This window comes from Pyrus communis, chromosome 9 (genome assembly GCF_041283825.1).
Source record: "Pyrus communis isolate YQ-2024b chromosome 9, ASM4128382v1, whole genome shotgun sequence".
In the NCBI taxonomy this organism is placed as follows: Eukaryota; Viridiplantae; Streptophyta; class Magnoliopsida; order Rosales; family Rosaceae; genus Pyrus; species Pyrus communis.
In genome coordinates, this window is record NC_142573.1 from 13,460,659 (window position 1) to 13,476,368 (window position 15,710).

The 15,710-nt window shown below is 37.9% G+C and overlaps 1 protein-coding gene and 2 pseudogenes across 3 annotated transcripts; 1 reads left to right on the forward strand and 2 right to left on the reverse strand.

The window, feature by feature from the left end:
• Positions 1-35: 35 nt before the first annotated feature.
• On the reverse strand, positions 36-2,702 carry LOC137740591 (putative F-box/LRR-repeat protein At3g18150; annotated as a pseudogene). Its single transcript, XR_015966208.1, has 4 exons — positions 2,605-2,702; positions 1,000-2,391; positions 738-911; positions 36-548 (listed from the first exon to the last, which is right to left on the reverse strand). The product of XR_015966208.1 is annotated as a putative F-box/LRR-repeat protein At3g18150 (transcript).
• A 5,754-nt stretch (positions 2,703-8,456) lies between these two features.
• On the forward strand, positions 8,457-10,928 carry LOC137740592 (IAA-amino acid hydrolase ILR1-like 4; annotated as a pseudogene). Its single transcript, XR_015966851.1, has 4 exons — positions 8,457-9,166; positions 9,366-9,680; positions 10,113-10,241; positions 10,343-10,928. The product of XR_015966851.1 is annotated as an IAA-amino acid hydrolase ILR1-like 4 (transcript).
• A 125-nt stretch (positions 10,929-11,053) lies between these two features.
• On the reverse strand, positions 11,054-13,748 carry LOC137740049 (glycosyltransferase BC10). Its single transcript, XM_068479837.2, has 3 exons — positions 13,335-13,748; positions 12,345-12,893; positions 11,054-11,950 (listed from the first exon to the last, which is right to left on the reverse strand). The coding sequence occupies exons 2-3, from the start codon at positions 12,864-12,866 to the stop codon at positions 11,315-11,317; spliced, it is 1,158 nt and encodes a 385-aa protein (XP_068335938.2). The 5' UTR covers positions 12,867-12,893; positions 13,335-13,748; the 3' UTR covers positions 11,054-11,314.
• Positions 13,749-15,710: the final 1,962 nt, after the last annotated feature.

Here is a 15,710-nt window from a genome sequence, read left to right on the forward strand (position 1 = left end):
ACACAGTTAGGGTCATATAGCTCAGCAAATCCCAATTACCAAAATTGACTGTCGTAAATCACTATGAATATTTTGCGGTATACCTTGAATCCTCCTGGCTTCTTTTACAAAACTTCTAGTACAAGAAGGGAGTTTGTAACTAAAGTCGTTAAAACGATCACTTACAAGATCGTGGAAACTCACTAACCTAAATGAAAAACTTAGAAGGAAGACCATAGTCATATAATCTCCACACCAAAATTAAAAAAAATAAAAAAATATTCAAATAGGATTTCATTGTGACATAAAAATAAAATTCAAGTTAAATGTAAACCTTAGCGGGACGCCATCCTACCATCTTTGTCAGATTTCCATTTCAATCTAAAACAAGTGATCTCATTAACCCTTGGATGTGACTTCAACCACGCCATCCATGGAGCCGCGTGTTTGTCCGCTTTCAAGTTCACCATCCGGGCATCCTTTAAGAAGTGTCGCCAACATTTATTGGTTGAATTCATACTTATGCAGCACGTTGGATCTTCCTTTCTGGTAATCTTCTTACGTACCATCTGCAGTTCAAGTAAAAACAACAGCCGACAAAGCAAAATGTCACTTTATTCTTTGATGGCACAATCTCACTGAACATGGTGGCTTTAATTGAAGGAGCCATGACCCGAAAACATAATTCACAGCATACAAATTACAGATAACGTAATAGGGTAGCAATTAGCAAAATGTATGCAAGAAAACTACCATACCTTGAGGAATTCACTGCCGGAAGACCAAACTATAGACAGGGTCTCCAGCTGCCGTTTCTGCAATGAACTATCTAATAGTTCCTCGGTGCCCACTGATGATTGGACTAATTCAAATTTCAGACCACAGTTTGGAGGAAGTGAAATTTCTCTAAGATTTTCATGGATGATGACATTCTGGATTGGCCAATGAAAGCATGTAAGATAAGATAAATTATGAGAAGCGAAAAATGAGTTGCAATTGTTAATAATAAAAGAAAATTACCTTATTGGTGTAAACAACCAGTTTAAAGTCTCTATGATCCAGCTTTCCAAGAAATTTTCACATTTTAAGAAACCATTCAGGCTCAGATATGAAGTTTTTCACTGGTGCAAATGAAAACTTAGCCTCCTTCAAACTTATAGGATTCAAAAAAGAAAAGGGCATTTCATCACCTTCATACTCAAACGAAAGAAGATTAGGAGTATCAATTTCAACATCCGCTAGCTTCTTGCAACCTCTTAAGACTAGCCTTTTCAGCCGATGGCTTGCAATTCTTATATTTTTCAAGTTAAGGCATTTATGTAGATCCAGTTTCTCCAGGAGAGGAAACATAAAGAACCGATCACGAAACTGGTTGTCTGTCATTCCATTGTCCTCTAACGTCAGTCTTTTCAGAGACTCGCATTCAGCCAAGTTAATTTTGCAGGGCATGTTTTTCTTCCCGCAAAACCAAAATGTTTCAAGACTTGGAGCTTTGATTTCAATCAAAGCTAGTCCATGGCAGTAGTGTACCTCTACCCGATAAAGTTTAAGGAGACTTGAAATCTGCAGATGATTAACCCCGTGCAAAGTATGAGTCTCAAATCGTTAATTTGAGGGCAGCTAGTAATGAGATTCATAATTATCGACTGATCAAGAGGAAGTCTTCGCAGATATAGTTTTTGCAGATTAGGAAGCGTTATATTGCTAGAAGTATCCAGTCTACAGCCTTCTAGCCTTAATCCAGTTATGGTTTCTGAAGCAAAGACATTCCTAGGCAATGTGTAGTGGCCGCTTGCATGGAAACCAATCTCTTTTATTTTATTTTCAGCTGCAAGTCCAATCCACTGTTCAATACGATGAGCCATATCTTGATCAAACGAATTCAAATGCAGCACAAGCTTATATATACCCAAATTACGCTCAAAGTGGCTTTGGAGAGACTTGTCAACAAACTCCTTAAACATTGCATTGCACGTCTTCTTATCTTTAACTCCCTCTGGTGCTTGAAACTTGCACTGATCGAATGCCAAAACAGAGAAAGAGGTCCACAAGTCCCTCCACCTCTTCGACAAGGTACTGGTTCGAGCAGCATCTTTTGTACCACGAAGGAGAGACAGTATGAGATGGATGACAGTTTCGGGCAATTGCGAGACATAATCCACGCATTCAACTGTCATCTCCACACCATTCCAATTTCCCACCCCTTCCTTCTGTTTAAGCTTAACACTCTTGTCAGTCATGCTTAATTCTCCACTCTTTCGTTTTCCTTCAACTCCAGACGCTTCTGTACACAAATCAAAACCTAACGCGCCGGAGACGCCTTCCCCTTCCGTTTTCCTCCTCTTCCTATCACGAGGTAGATTTGTATGCAAGGCTCTCTTGAACATTGTCTATTCACTACTTGCAAGGCACCTGATTAGTGATTGCAAATTATTTATCTGTTATGATCAAATATTTTACCCACTACAAAAATTAACAGAAAACAATTCCCACAAACACAATCAAGCCACATAAGATGCACAGAACACGATTGAATTAATCAGCAAATAAAACCCATATTAAATCACAAGATGAAGAAAAATTAGGGTTCTTTTCAGAAAAGAAAAAGAAGCATCAATCTTTGACCTGGAAATTGAATAGAAAAACAGAAGACCGTCGTCGAATACCAATTGGATTTCAGCGAGAAAGATGAAAGGATAGAAAGAAAAATTGAAAGGAGTAAGAATTGTGAGGAATTACCTAGTCCTGCGGTCTCCCCAAGAATAATCTGTACGAGAGTCAGAGAGTGGTGGTTGACTTCTCATCCCCCTCTGAATTTCGTCTTCACCTATTTTTTTTGTTTTTCACTCTTTTGGCAAATTTTGGGATATAGCCCATTATTGATGAAAACGATCCTTGCCGGATCTTTTCCTAGGGATCTAAGGAGTTCATCGTATATAGTAAGGTAAGTAATCATTTTAAAATTTAAAATTAAATATGAATAGTATTTAAAGAAAATTAACCGTACTATATATGATGAAAAAGTGAGATCATGAGATCCCTAAGAAAAGGATATGGTGAGGATCATTTTCCATTATTAATAGCCTACAACGAATTTTGTCCCTAATTTTATTTATTTATTTATTTATTTGATATTTCTAAATAGATGAAAATAATTTTTAGAAATTAAATGTGAAAAAACACAGAATTTACAATTTCGAATTATACAGAAAAAAAGACAAAAGAAAGCACGAAAAAAAAGAGGACAAAAAGAAGGAACAAAAGAAAGGAGAAAGTGCGTATATAAATATCAGAAGCCTAGGATAGTATTTTACTTACTTAAGTAATGTGAGGTTTTTTATTAGTAACCCAATCAATTCTTAAAAAAAATATTATATTACCTTTATTGATAATAGCTAAAAATATCGTGGTTTTTATTACAAATGACTTATGAAATTGAACCAGCCCATTCAAGATGGATTTTAAAATTGAAAATCAATCAATGTAGTCCCTGAAAATATATGTTGCAAATCAATGCGATCATCCTGTTACAATTCCACTAAATTTATGTTGTGTCACATAAGTGGGTCCTGCAAATCTAATTTTTATGTCAAAATAAAATTTTTCTTTTTCTTCTTTTGTCTTCCTTGCGCATACTTGGCTACCATGGTAACCCTGTTTACTATTAGCCGAAGCAAAAAATCCCTTGGGTGTGGAGGGTTTTTCCTGAAATCTTCTGCTACTTGTTGGAAAGATTTCTGTGGGGCCATAAACCTGGGCCTTGGGTGCGGCAGTAGATCAGAGTATACGATGAGGAGAAGGTTGGTGTTAGCGACGCTGGAGTAGAAAACGAAGAAGATGGTTTGGTTTGACTGGGTTTCTATCATGGTATATTATGTTTGAATGGATTGAGTGCCAAAAGTCGATCCATGGCAGCCAACCCTACTTGATGAAGACGATGGGAGAAATTATGTTTTAAAATATTTATTTTTATTTTGACATAAAAAATATATTTTTAGTATTTTAATTTTTTTAATTTCATAATAATATTTAATTAGACTTGTGTGACCTACTTATGTTGTGACAGCTCGTTCCGGATTTTTCGTATTGTAGGGGTGAAATGACGGTTTTGCCCCTAGTATGTTCGTTTTGTTGTGTGGTCATTTTTGGGCTTTGGTTGGTGGAGTTTGGACCACACACACACCCTCTCTCTCTCTGCCCTATCCCGAGCACTCTCTCTCTCTCCCTTTCCTATTCTTTTTGTACGGACGACACCCAAAACCATTGAAACCTTCACAGATCGAGGAAACAAATTACATATTCGTGCTCATGAGGTCCTTAGGAGTTCAACCATACCCATTTCAGGTAAGGATACCTTTGCTTTCACATCGAACTCGGGATCCCCCGATTTGGTCACTGTTCATGCACACGTTAATTCTTGTGTTTTTAGGAATTTCAAGCTTGTAGGAAGCTTGATGAGGTTCTTAGGAGGCTCGGGGTGGTTCATTTAAAGGTTTTGGACGTCGGGATTGTGAGTTACAAGTTTGGCCGGAGTTTGGCCAGAGAAGACGATGGAATATTCTATCAGTTTGGACGGAATATTCCTAACGGTGTTAACAGAATCTGTCAGAGTTAATGAAATATTCCTAACGGCGTTAACTGACGCTGTTAGTGTGCCAAGCACGTGCCTGCTCGTGGGCAGCACGTGTGGCCGTGCCTTGGCCAGCGCGTGGGGGCACGTGCGACGTCAGAAAATTTTTCTAAAAATATGGGGATGTTCCTGAGGTTGAGTAGATCACGTTGGTGTATTCATACACCCCATTTGAGCATTGTATGAGAAGTTATTTCGTGAGGTTGGTTATGTGCTTTAAAATTAACGTTTTTATAGTTGTTTCGCATATAGGTGAGACCTATCCCGATGACGAGCGCGGTCACTCGAGGCAAGGGGGTTACGACCCTTCTACATACCAGTGAGTGGGCTTTTGGTTTTCCGTATATACCTATATACTTATGTTTTTCCTAGAAAATGAATTGAAACGTTTAATACATTTATATGCCATGCATTATGTTTGCCGTTTGTTATGCATTGTTAGTAACATATATATATATATATATATATATATATATATATATATATTTGTATGTTGGTGCTGCGAGTGCACAGGTAAGTGTCAGGTGAGTTATGATTTATGCTTATTTTCAGTAGTGATTTGAGATGCATAGAGAGCTCATAACCTGCACCCCTCGTGTTAGTGCTCCCGCCCAGAATTAGGCACAGTCCTTCACGTGATGTTCACCTCCCGCACCACATACTCATCTTGGATTCAAGTTAGGTGCACAGTCCTGTCGTACAGACCACTTTACGTGGTTCCGACTCGTAGGTGACCCGCGATTATTCGCCCAGCCTTCACATGATCGTAGCACTTGAGCATACTTATTATACGCCCAGTCCTGTCGTACAGACCACTTTAGGTGGTTCCGACTCATGTGCAGGTGTAGTTAGTGAGATGGAGATTTAAGCTCTAGATTCAGCCGTACAGGTAATGTTAGGTGACTCCGGCTGACAGATTACATGACATTGATTTGATATTTCCTGAGCACTTGCATTCTATTTAGAGGCATTTGACATGGCATATTTCCGAGCATGATTTATATATATGTATATATTCTATTTTCTGGGAAGTATACAGGTTTTATGGCGAGAGGTTAGAACTTTGTTTATGAAATGGTTTTTGAAAAGCTTTGTTTTTGCCCACTCATACTTTCTGTTTTGCGCCCCTCCAGGTTCTAGTTGGCTAGCACTTTTGGTGGCTCCCCAGAGGATTTTCCCGGCATATCTAACAGATTATCACCAGTGTAGGACCACCTTTGGGTGTGTTTATGTAGTGTTGTTTCTCCCAGACTGCATTAGGTCTTCGTGCTCTGAACTTTGTTTTCACACTTACGCTTGCACATGTATGTTCTTACTTTGTGTATAGCTGGTTTTTATATATTCGTACTTTTATTATTATTTATTAGCTTCCGCACTGTGCACATGGTTATGTCACTTCCACGTGACGGCCAACATGCCCTGATCTTGGTCAGGGTGTGTCATATGTGACATATAAGCACATAATTGAATTTTAACGAAATTGTAATGGAAGGACTACATTGATTTGCATCATCAATTTTCAGGAACTACATTGATCGATTTTCAATTTCAGGGATCAGCTTGATAGGTTTAGTCAATTTTAGAGACTATTTGTGATAAAAATCCTTTTATTTATGAAAATGATTTATACATTTTTTTTACACTATTATTTATTTCTGACTTCTAAATTGAATGAATTTATAAAAAAAATAAGAGAAATAATTAAACAGAAGGTACAAATAGAGAAAAATGATGTGGGGATATCAATTCCTTGTGTATATTGGCTAGGGCAGCGATTTTGAAAACCAAGGTCGCCTCAACCCATAGAAGTGTTAGGTTTGAAATGATGAAAGTGGTGGTGATAGTAGAGGTGGCGGGATTATATCATGAAAGAAGGGAAAGTAAAGTCCATTAAAATCTTGAGGGAACGTCATAATTTGTTTTGGTCTGAAAAAATACTCAAAATTTACCAAAACATTTACTTTCCAAAATACTTTAAATCTTTCATAAATAAATAAAAAAAGTACTTTAAAATCACCGGATTGCACCTATATTTTTATAGATTTCTTTACCATTACCATTAAATACACTCGGATTTCTATAGACTTTAAAATCAATGGAGTTAAATCCAGATTATCTCAGTATAACAGATGTTGAAATAGATGTGATTTGAGTTGATTACTTGTGCCCCAAGTTACTCAAACTTGTTGTTATCAAGGGATTGTCACAGATGGGTTAAGTATACATTAAGTTCTTTTTCTTGCCTTGTAAACAAGGACTTTTAGTTCATAATCTTGTATGCTCGAAACTAAGGGAGTCCAGAGCCCTTTAAAACGATATCCTCATTTCCAGTTTATTTTAATGAGACCAAGTTCATTAACTTAACTAGATTCGAATGCAAATGGACCTTCTTAAGTGGAAAATAGAAGGAAATAACTTGAACATATACTGAAAAGTACATTAAGCAACATATCTACAAATTTAAAGTGCAAGCAAAGAGACTCGGTCAAGATTTCACCTTGTTGGGCAAGGTCGAACCTCTTACAGCCACTTATCTTTGAGTTTACAGGGGTTGTATGCTAAAAGTGATGGATGGTAAACATGTTTTACACGAGGGAATTGATGCTACAACACTAGGGAGGGTAGCAGAGCTTTACACTAGACAAAAGATAACTTTCCTAAGGAAACTACTGTTTTAAAAGGGTTGAATCAAGGTTGATTTTAGCTTTTTGGATGCAAATTTGGCTTGACAGCAAAGTTTGTATGTTGTTTGTTTGATTGGTTGAGTGTCCATAATTCTGTTGTCTCTCTTGGCCTTTATAGGCAACTTGGCCGGATTGCTTTAGTTTCACTCTTGGCCGAGGGCTTTCAGGGGTAGTGAGTCATCTTGTATTTACACCTGTAGGCCATCAAAAAGTGCTTTTTGGTTGATAGTGAGCTGGTCTCTGTCACTTGTCACTTCATTCATAGGCACATGGCCTATGCCTTGGTTGAGAAGGCTTCAATTTGCTTCAAGCTTTGTAGCTGGGCTTCGGGCAAGATCATCTCGTTTTGGCGCACTTGGGCCTTGCTTCAGTTCAGTCCAATATTCAAATATTAATCCAAACACCCCCTTACTAGAATCCCTCCTTGGTACCTTGACCTAGGTTGAGATTTCCCCTCTCAAACTTGTTGAAGGGCATTTTTTTTTTTTTTTTTTGAGTACATGGATATTTTTATACACTGGGGGGGGGGGGGGGGGGGGAGAGAGAGATCGACTAAGTCACACAATGGGCAATCTAATTTGGTATCAAATTTGTCATTCACGAGATTCGAACTTAAGACCTCTCATTTCCATGTGAAGATGAATACTACTAGACAGTAGTACTAAATGCTACTGAAGGGCATCTTGGTTAGTTATGACATGACCATCTGCAATCTGGCCCCGTCACTCTCAGACTCATCACCTGCTTCGAACTGCTAACAATCAGTAGTACGGGGCTAAACTTGATCTTCAAGAATTTCGCATGCTGCATAGAGTGCGAAGGAGTTCTGATGGGCTCTACTTTTTTCAGCCAAGGCCTTGCTTCTCCTGGTTATCCTACATCCTAAACGTGCCATGGCAGGACAAAGATTGGCACAAAGATGTCTTAATGTTAGATTCTTAAACTCCAACAAAATCCTCCAAAATCCAATATTATTTAGCCATTTAGGGAAAGAGATCCTTCTTCACGTCATTATTTAGGCTTTCAGGTAAAGAGATTCTTCATCACGCCAAGGAAGTGGCAAAACTAGATTTGATGGCTGCTTGATTAGGAATAATACAAGACCAATTGATATTTTCTCCTTAACACGTACAGATACATTTGCCATAACAATAAAATGGTACTAAATCGTGCGAAAAATTAGAAGATTCAGCAGGTTGGTTTGCAGTTTTGACTGCACAAGCTGGTCAGCACTCAGCAGCACAAAGAATCCATCAGTTTTCTTCTCTTATATTTGGTTTTTTCTTCACTCTCTCTTATGCTTTCATCATGAAGTTCTGCATGAAACTCTCTCTCGTGTGTTTGTTGTTCCAGCAACCGTGCCATCAGATTCCTCTCTGAGCTCAAATGGGGTCTCAGAAATCCCTAAGAAGTTGCTCAGTTTTGCCCAGAACCCCCAGGTGTTTGATTGGATGGTGGGAATCAGGAGGAAAATACATGCAAACCCAGAACTGGGTTATGAGGAATTTGAGACCAGTGAGCTGATCAGAGCAGAATTGGATTAAATGAGTGTTGAATATAAACACCCAGTTGGGGTTACTGGTGTTGTAGGCTTCATTGGCACCCGAAAACCGCCTTTCGTTGCAATCAGAGCTGATATGGATGCTCTGACCATGCAGATTTGGATGTGTAGATTGTGTAGATAGAGTTTTTGTTATAGATAGACCAATTAATTTATAATTTGATTGATGGGATTTTGTATTTGTAGGAAATGGTGGAGTGGGAGCACAGGAGTAAAAATGCAGGGAAAATGCATGCTTGTGGGCATGATGCTCACGTTGCAATGCTTCTTGGTGCAGCAAAGATCCTTAAGGACCATGAGAAAGATTTGCAGGTAAAACTTAACAGCTTTTTGATGTCTTTGGTGTATGATCTGAGTATGCATAAATAAGAATTCGCTTGCGGGATTAGACAAATCGTTTGCCCCCACATTGCCATTTTCACGTTTGGTTTCGTAACTGGAAAGCGTAATGTGAGGTTTATGATTCTCATAAGGTTGTAACTTTTTTTTATATTTGTTTCAACGTCAACAGGGAACAGTTGTTCTTGTATTTCAACCGGCGGAGGAAGGAGGAGCAGGGGCTAAGAAAATGATAGCTGGTGGAGCATTAGAGAATGTTAGCGCTATTTTTGGGTTGCATGTTGCAAACCACGTACCTATTGCTGAAGTGGCCTCCGGACCCGGTCCCTTTTTAGCTGGGGCTGGCTTCTTTGAAGCGACAATAAGTGGAAAAGGTGGTCATGCAGCCCTTCCTCACCACGTGGTTGACCCGATCCTGGCAGCTTCTAATGTGATTGTCAGCTTGCAACATCTTGTCTCGCGTGAAGCTGATCCACTCGACTTGCAGGTAAAATCCCTCATTTCCATTCTAATCTTAATACAATGGGTATTCATTCCTTATTTGGTTTCTGTACTGGTTGTTTACACTTTTCCTTTCTCGCTGAAAATCTACACTCACCTGATTGAAATATAATGGGCATTGCTCAGCGATTACTGCTCGTTGCTTTGCTTGTGTTAAACAATGACGGTTTAGTCGGGACCTATTTTAGATTCATTCCCCGATCAAATGACTGCAAGGACTAGTTAGTGCAGCATTGTTCTGCACTTTGATTTGTAGCAACCGGTTGTCTAATACGGTGACTGTCTGAAACCACCATAACTGCATTGCTTTACAGTCTTCGGTTGTATAGAATTGAAATTTTGTGATATGGAATTTAATTGGAAAGGTGTTTCGCTTTTAAGTACTCTTGTCAACTAATTTGAAAGCATATATTTTCAGGTAATCACTGTTGGAAGATTTCAAGGAGGTGATGCATTCAATGTTATTCCAGATTCTGTCAAAATAGGTGGTACTTTCCGTGCATTTACAATGGAAAGCCTAATGCAACTCAAGCAGCGGATTAAGCAGGTAAAACAGTTAACATTGCTCATGTAATATGTATGTTAATCACTTCTTATCGGTTAATTAATTACTTGTATAATGATAGCCTGATGTGCTTCTTTTGCCAGGTTATAACAGGACAAGCATCGGTACACAGGTGCCTCGCAACTGTCAATTTCTTTGAAGATGAGAAACCTTTGTCCTCACCGACCATAAACCATAAGGACTTGCACGAACACTTCAGAAACGTAGCTGGGGATATGCTTGGCTTCGAAAAGGTCAAGGACCATCAACCGTGGATGGGATCCGAGGATTTTGCATACTAGCAAGAGGCAATACCTGGATACTTTTCCTTCCTTGGAATGGCAGACGATGCACTTGGACCCCTACCTACGCCACATTCACCTTACTTCTGTATCAACGAAGATGCACTTCCTTATGGTGCTGCACTCCATGCTTCTTTCGCTGCTAGGTATTGCTCGAGTTTCAACAGGAAGTTCCTTTGCCAGAACGAGAACACCATGATGAATTATAACAGGCTGATTGACTAATTCCTTCGTTCAAACATTACCTAGTCTTCATACTCACTAAAGGATTTTCATACTGCAGCAACTGTGCATTGCATGGTTCATTCGTCAGTAAATTATACAATCATGTATCAACATTTAGTTTTCATCAAATGCTGTAACTTTGAATTCACATTTGTCAAATAAAGCGGGCAATGTTCAGTGTACGAGCATTCTTGGTACTACAATCTATGGTATCTTCTGCAGCACAAAATTTAACTTGGAACCGCATCAGAAGATTAACGAAAGCAAAAGTGTATGAAGTCTTTCGAAGGGGGGAAAAATGGGAGGCAGTAAATTTATTGAATAAGTATGATTCAGAAGCAATACATTCGATCAACTAACAACCAGATAAAAACAGATCATTATTGTACCAGAAATTTTGTAAGATCCTAATTTTGAGCCCTATTTTTCTATACATACAATATGCTTTAACATTGAAGTTTCAAAAACCCTATTGAATTTGGGTAAAAAGGTAATCAATCTCAGCTACACTCACATGCTCCGAACACGCAATTAGAACTCGATGATATGTCAAAACCCAAATACTTTCGATGCTAATTCTAACAGGGGTTCCAAAGCACTCGGGGCAAACTTTCGTGCAAAAAGGAAACAGAGTGAGGTTGGCTGGTTGTTGTAAAGACATGTATCACTTCCAATCCTCTTGAAAAACTCCTCTGTAATATCAGCTTTGCCGAATGTAGCCGGATGAGCACCGCCCCTAGACCAGTCTACATAGGTAAGGGTCCTGTTTGCCAAAAGATGCGGAGTCTCGATGCTAAGCATTGTCTGGAAGTAGTGCTCATCCACATAACATGCTGGTTTGCAAAAGTCCTTGAACTTAGGGTAGTAAGTTGTGTCTCCAACAATCCTAACTGCAAGTTCCCGTTTAATCTCAAACCACTGAGACCCTTTACGCCAATCAGAGAGATTGACCAAAGGGGCCATGCGTCCGTCATAACGTCCTCTCCCATAGGGCCCATTTTCATCAAACGAACCCATGAAGCTGTACCTGGATCTTGATAGGTAGTGATAGACAATGCTCAAGTTGTAGAGAGGAATACATGACTCGGAAAGGAGGATAAACCATTCATTTGAGATGTCAAGCAATGCATTAGCTAGGAGTCTCCTCTCAGCTTCGCACATACTCATCTCTCCCCACTCGGCAACCTGAATCATAGACTATAAATAGTCACAGGTCTAAATACATGAGAACAAGTTTGTTCTGAAAATTATGCTTAGAAAGCCACAGAGGAATGACATATCTGTTTCTGCATATATACGAAGGTATCTAATGATCGATAATCAGGTGCCCATTGATGTAGATAACCAACGGGGGAAACTATTTCTAACCACAGGTTCCCTACTGATCAATGCATTAGTTATTCAAAATAGATACTCACTTTCAGTACATTAACATAGATCAAGGTGGAACCGTGGAAGCAAAATGCACGCTGTGCAAGGAATGGTCCAAACCAACACCACAACATGAGGAGAATTGGCAGAACCAACTCACAACAAGCAGGCCAAATGCATGAAACATATTCAATTAAAGTAAATTTACCTGGCTTGGGATTTGTCTCTTGTAAAACACTGATGTAGGTGAGAAATCGGCATTATAAGATGGCAGCGAATGCACATAGATCGAATAAAGTCCCTCGTGTCCTCTTAAAAACCGCTCCCAAAGAGGCTCCATCGGCAATGGTCCCTTTGTTAAGAACATGAAGGCAATTTTAGGAACTCTCTTAAACGGATACTCCTTTATTTGAGAAACATGTGAAGCGAGCCACAGCAACTCGGTGTCATTCATGGCGTGCAACAGATTAGATGGAGGTCTAATCCGACTTTCTAAACTACTCGGCTCTTCGAAGCAAGGCCTAATCGTGGAAGGTGCTGTTGGAGCCACATGCTGAACAGGGAAAAACCGAATCGAGTGCATACTCAACATCGAAACCCCAAGACCCAAAACTACAAACATGACAAGAAATTGAACGAGTCGCAACGGCAAGGCCCTGGCATGGCTGGATTTAAATGTAGTAGCAGGATCCTTGCCTTCCTCCAATGCCACCACTCCCCTTGACTGCATCTTGATTCAAATCTTAATCGAATTCAACTACCACCAAACACAAAAAAATTCAAATTCAAATTCAAATTCTGGGTTGTGTAGTTTTCGCAATGACAAATTCAAAACAACCCCTTTTTCAATTCAAATCATCACACAAGGACACCCCAGATTCTGAAAAATCACTTTCAATGAGAAAAGTGAAGAAAATTTGGATTTTGCGTTATGGGGTTTCCAATTTATGCAACAATGGAGGCCCATAACGCATCCAAATTCAACAAAAGATTGAGATCACATCAGAAAGTTAGGAACAAAAAGTACTTTTCCAAATGGGATTTCTCCAAACAACAAGGCTCAAATCAACAAAAAGGAAAGTTTTGGGATCAAAATTCAAATCACAAAGGCTTGAATTCCCATTATCTTGGCAAATAAGAAAAAACATGCAACATGGTTTGAGAAAGAGAGGAGAGAGAGAGAGAGTGAATCTAGTACCATGTGCGTTGCAAAAAGGAGAGCAATATGTGGATGAATCAATGCCGGATACGTTTGAGGAAGCAACGCAGATCGGTTCACACTTGTCTCACCTCAATTGTTTTGCTTTCGAGTTTGAGCCGGCTCTCATTCATTGAATAAAGGAATGAAATTTAGAGAGAGAGAGAGAGAGAGAGAGGGAGAGAGAGAGGTTTAAGGGGCTGTCACTCGTTCCACTGGTTTTGTTTTACCTTTTGGTTTTGTTTTAGTGGGGTGTTACGAAAAGTAAAACTGAAGAAAGCATTTAATAGTGAGAGAGAGAAAGAGAGAGAGAGAGTGTGTGTGTGTGGGAGGGTGGTGGCAAAATCGAGAGGGGAAGGGAAGGTGTGTGTGTTGAGGATTTTGTTTTATTGTTTTGGTCCCTTGAGTTGGCGCAATGGGAAAGGGGAAGAAAGCAAAAAGTTATACCTTATGTTTGTGTCCTTGTTCCTCTGTTTTGTGGCTTCTTCGTCGTGCACGTGTCGTGGCTTTACCAATTTATTAGTTCAGATGCTTTCATTTTCCAATAATTCCATTCCTTTTATTTACACTAGCCTTTATGTACGTGCGTGTTCATGAACGCGATTTACACATTTTAAATGTATTTATATATGTGAATTGACAAAAAAAAGTTAAATATTTGAAGTAAATGAATAATCTTAGATCATGTTAGAAAAAATATCTCACAAACCAATTAAAGGAGCAGAGTTCACATAATAAAATCAGTCTTTTAATTTCCATCTACATTCTATTGAATTTACATTAAGAGTAGAGAAAATAATATTTAATAAACAACTGATTGAATCATATTATTGCTAGCCCATTGTAAGGCTAAGCTCATCCCTCCCCCTAAGTGTAGATAACATCATTTGTTAAAAAAATAATAATAATTTGACAACTAATTTAATCACATTATTATGTACGTGCAAAAGACCTTTTTTATAACCGGCATTACACGGCTCTTAAGATGTTTTGAACGTGTTTAAAAATAGAGAAAATAATATTTAATGAACAACTGATTGAATCACATTATTATTAGCCTATTGTGAGGTATTAATTAAAAAAAAACTATACAAAAAGAATTAATTATTAAAAAAAAACACTATTAAAATGACAAAAATACTTTTGCATTATTTGGTGCATTATTTTTTGTTGCTTTTGAAATTTTTTGTATTGGGGGCATATTCGTCCAGAATTTTTTTGTGAAGCTTGTGATCCCAAAAGAGATTGTTGGCTTTATATATAACTAGCAGTCATGCACATGCTCACGCGCGTGCAGAATATATTTTTTGAATTACGAAGTGCTACGCACGACTTACACGTTTTAAATGTATTTATATGCGTGAATTGACAAAAGGAAAGTCAAATATTTGAAGTAAATGAATAATCTTAGATCATGTTAGAAAAAATCTCTCACAAACCAATTAAAGCAATTCACATAATAAAATCGGTCTTTTAATTTCCATCTATATTCTATTGAATTTACATTAAGAATAGAGAAAATAATATTTAATAAACAACTGATTGAATAATATTATTGCTAGCCCATTGTAAGGCTAAGCCCACCTCTTCCCCTTAGTGTAGATAATATCATTTGTTTAAAAAAAAAAAAACAATCATTTGACAACTAATTTAATCACATTATTATGCGCATGCAAAAGACCTTTTTTATAACCGGCATTACACAACTCTTAAGATGTTTTGAACGTGTTTAAAAGTAGAGAAAATAATATTTAATGAACAACTGATTGAATCACATTATTACTAACCTATTGTGAGGCATTAATTAAAAAAAACTGTACAAAAAGAATTAATTATTAAAAAAAACATTGTTAAAATGATAAAAATACTCCTACATTATTTGGTGCATTATTTTGGGTTGCTTTTGAAATTTTTTGTTTTGGGGGCATATTTGTCCAAAATTTTTTGGTGAAGTTTGTGATCCCAAAAGGGATTGTTGACCTTATATATAACTAGCCTTCATGCACATGCTCACGAGCGTGCAGAAGACATTTTTTGAATTACGGAGTGCTACGGGCGACTTACACTTTTTAAATGTATTTATATGCGTGAATGTCAAAGGAAATTCAAATATTTGAAGTAAATGAATAATCTTAGATCATGTTAGAAAAAATCTCTCACAAACCAATTAAAGCAACTGAATTCACATAATAAAATCAGTCTTTTAATTTTCATTTACATTCTATTGAATTTACATTAAGAATAGAGAAAATATTATTTAATAAACAACTGATTGAATCATATTATCGCTAACCCATTGTAAGGCTAAGCCCACCCCCTCCGCCTTAATTTAGATAATATCATTTGTTCAAAAAAAAAAAAATCATTTGACAACTA

Excerpts from the sequence above, each read along its gene's own strand:
- LOC137740049 (XM_068479837.2), bottom strand. The coding sequence starts at position 12,866 with ATGCAGTCAAGGGGAGTGGTGGCATTGGAGGAAGGCAAGGATCCTGCT. Across the intron at positions 11,951-12,344 it reads AGAGACAAATCCCAAGCCAG|GTTGCCGAGTGGGGAGAGAT; the intron begins GTAAATTTACTT and ends TCTATGATTCAG.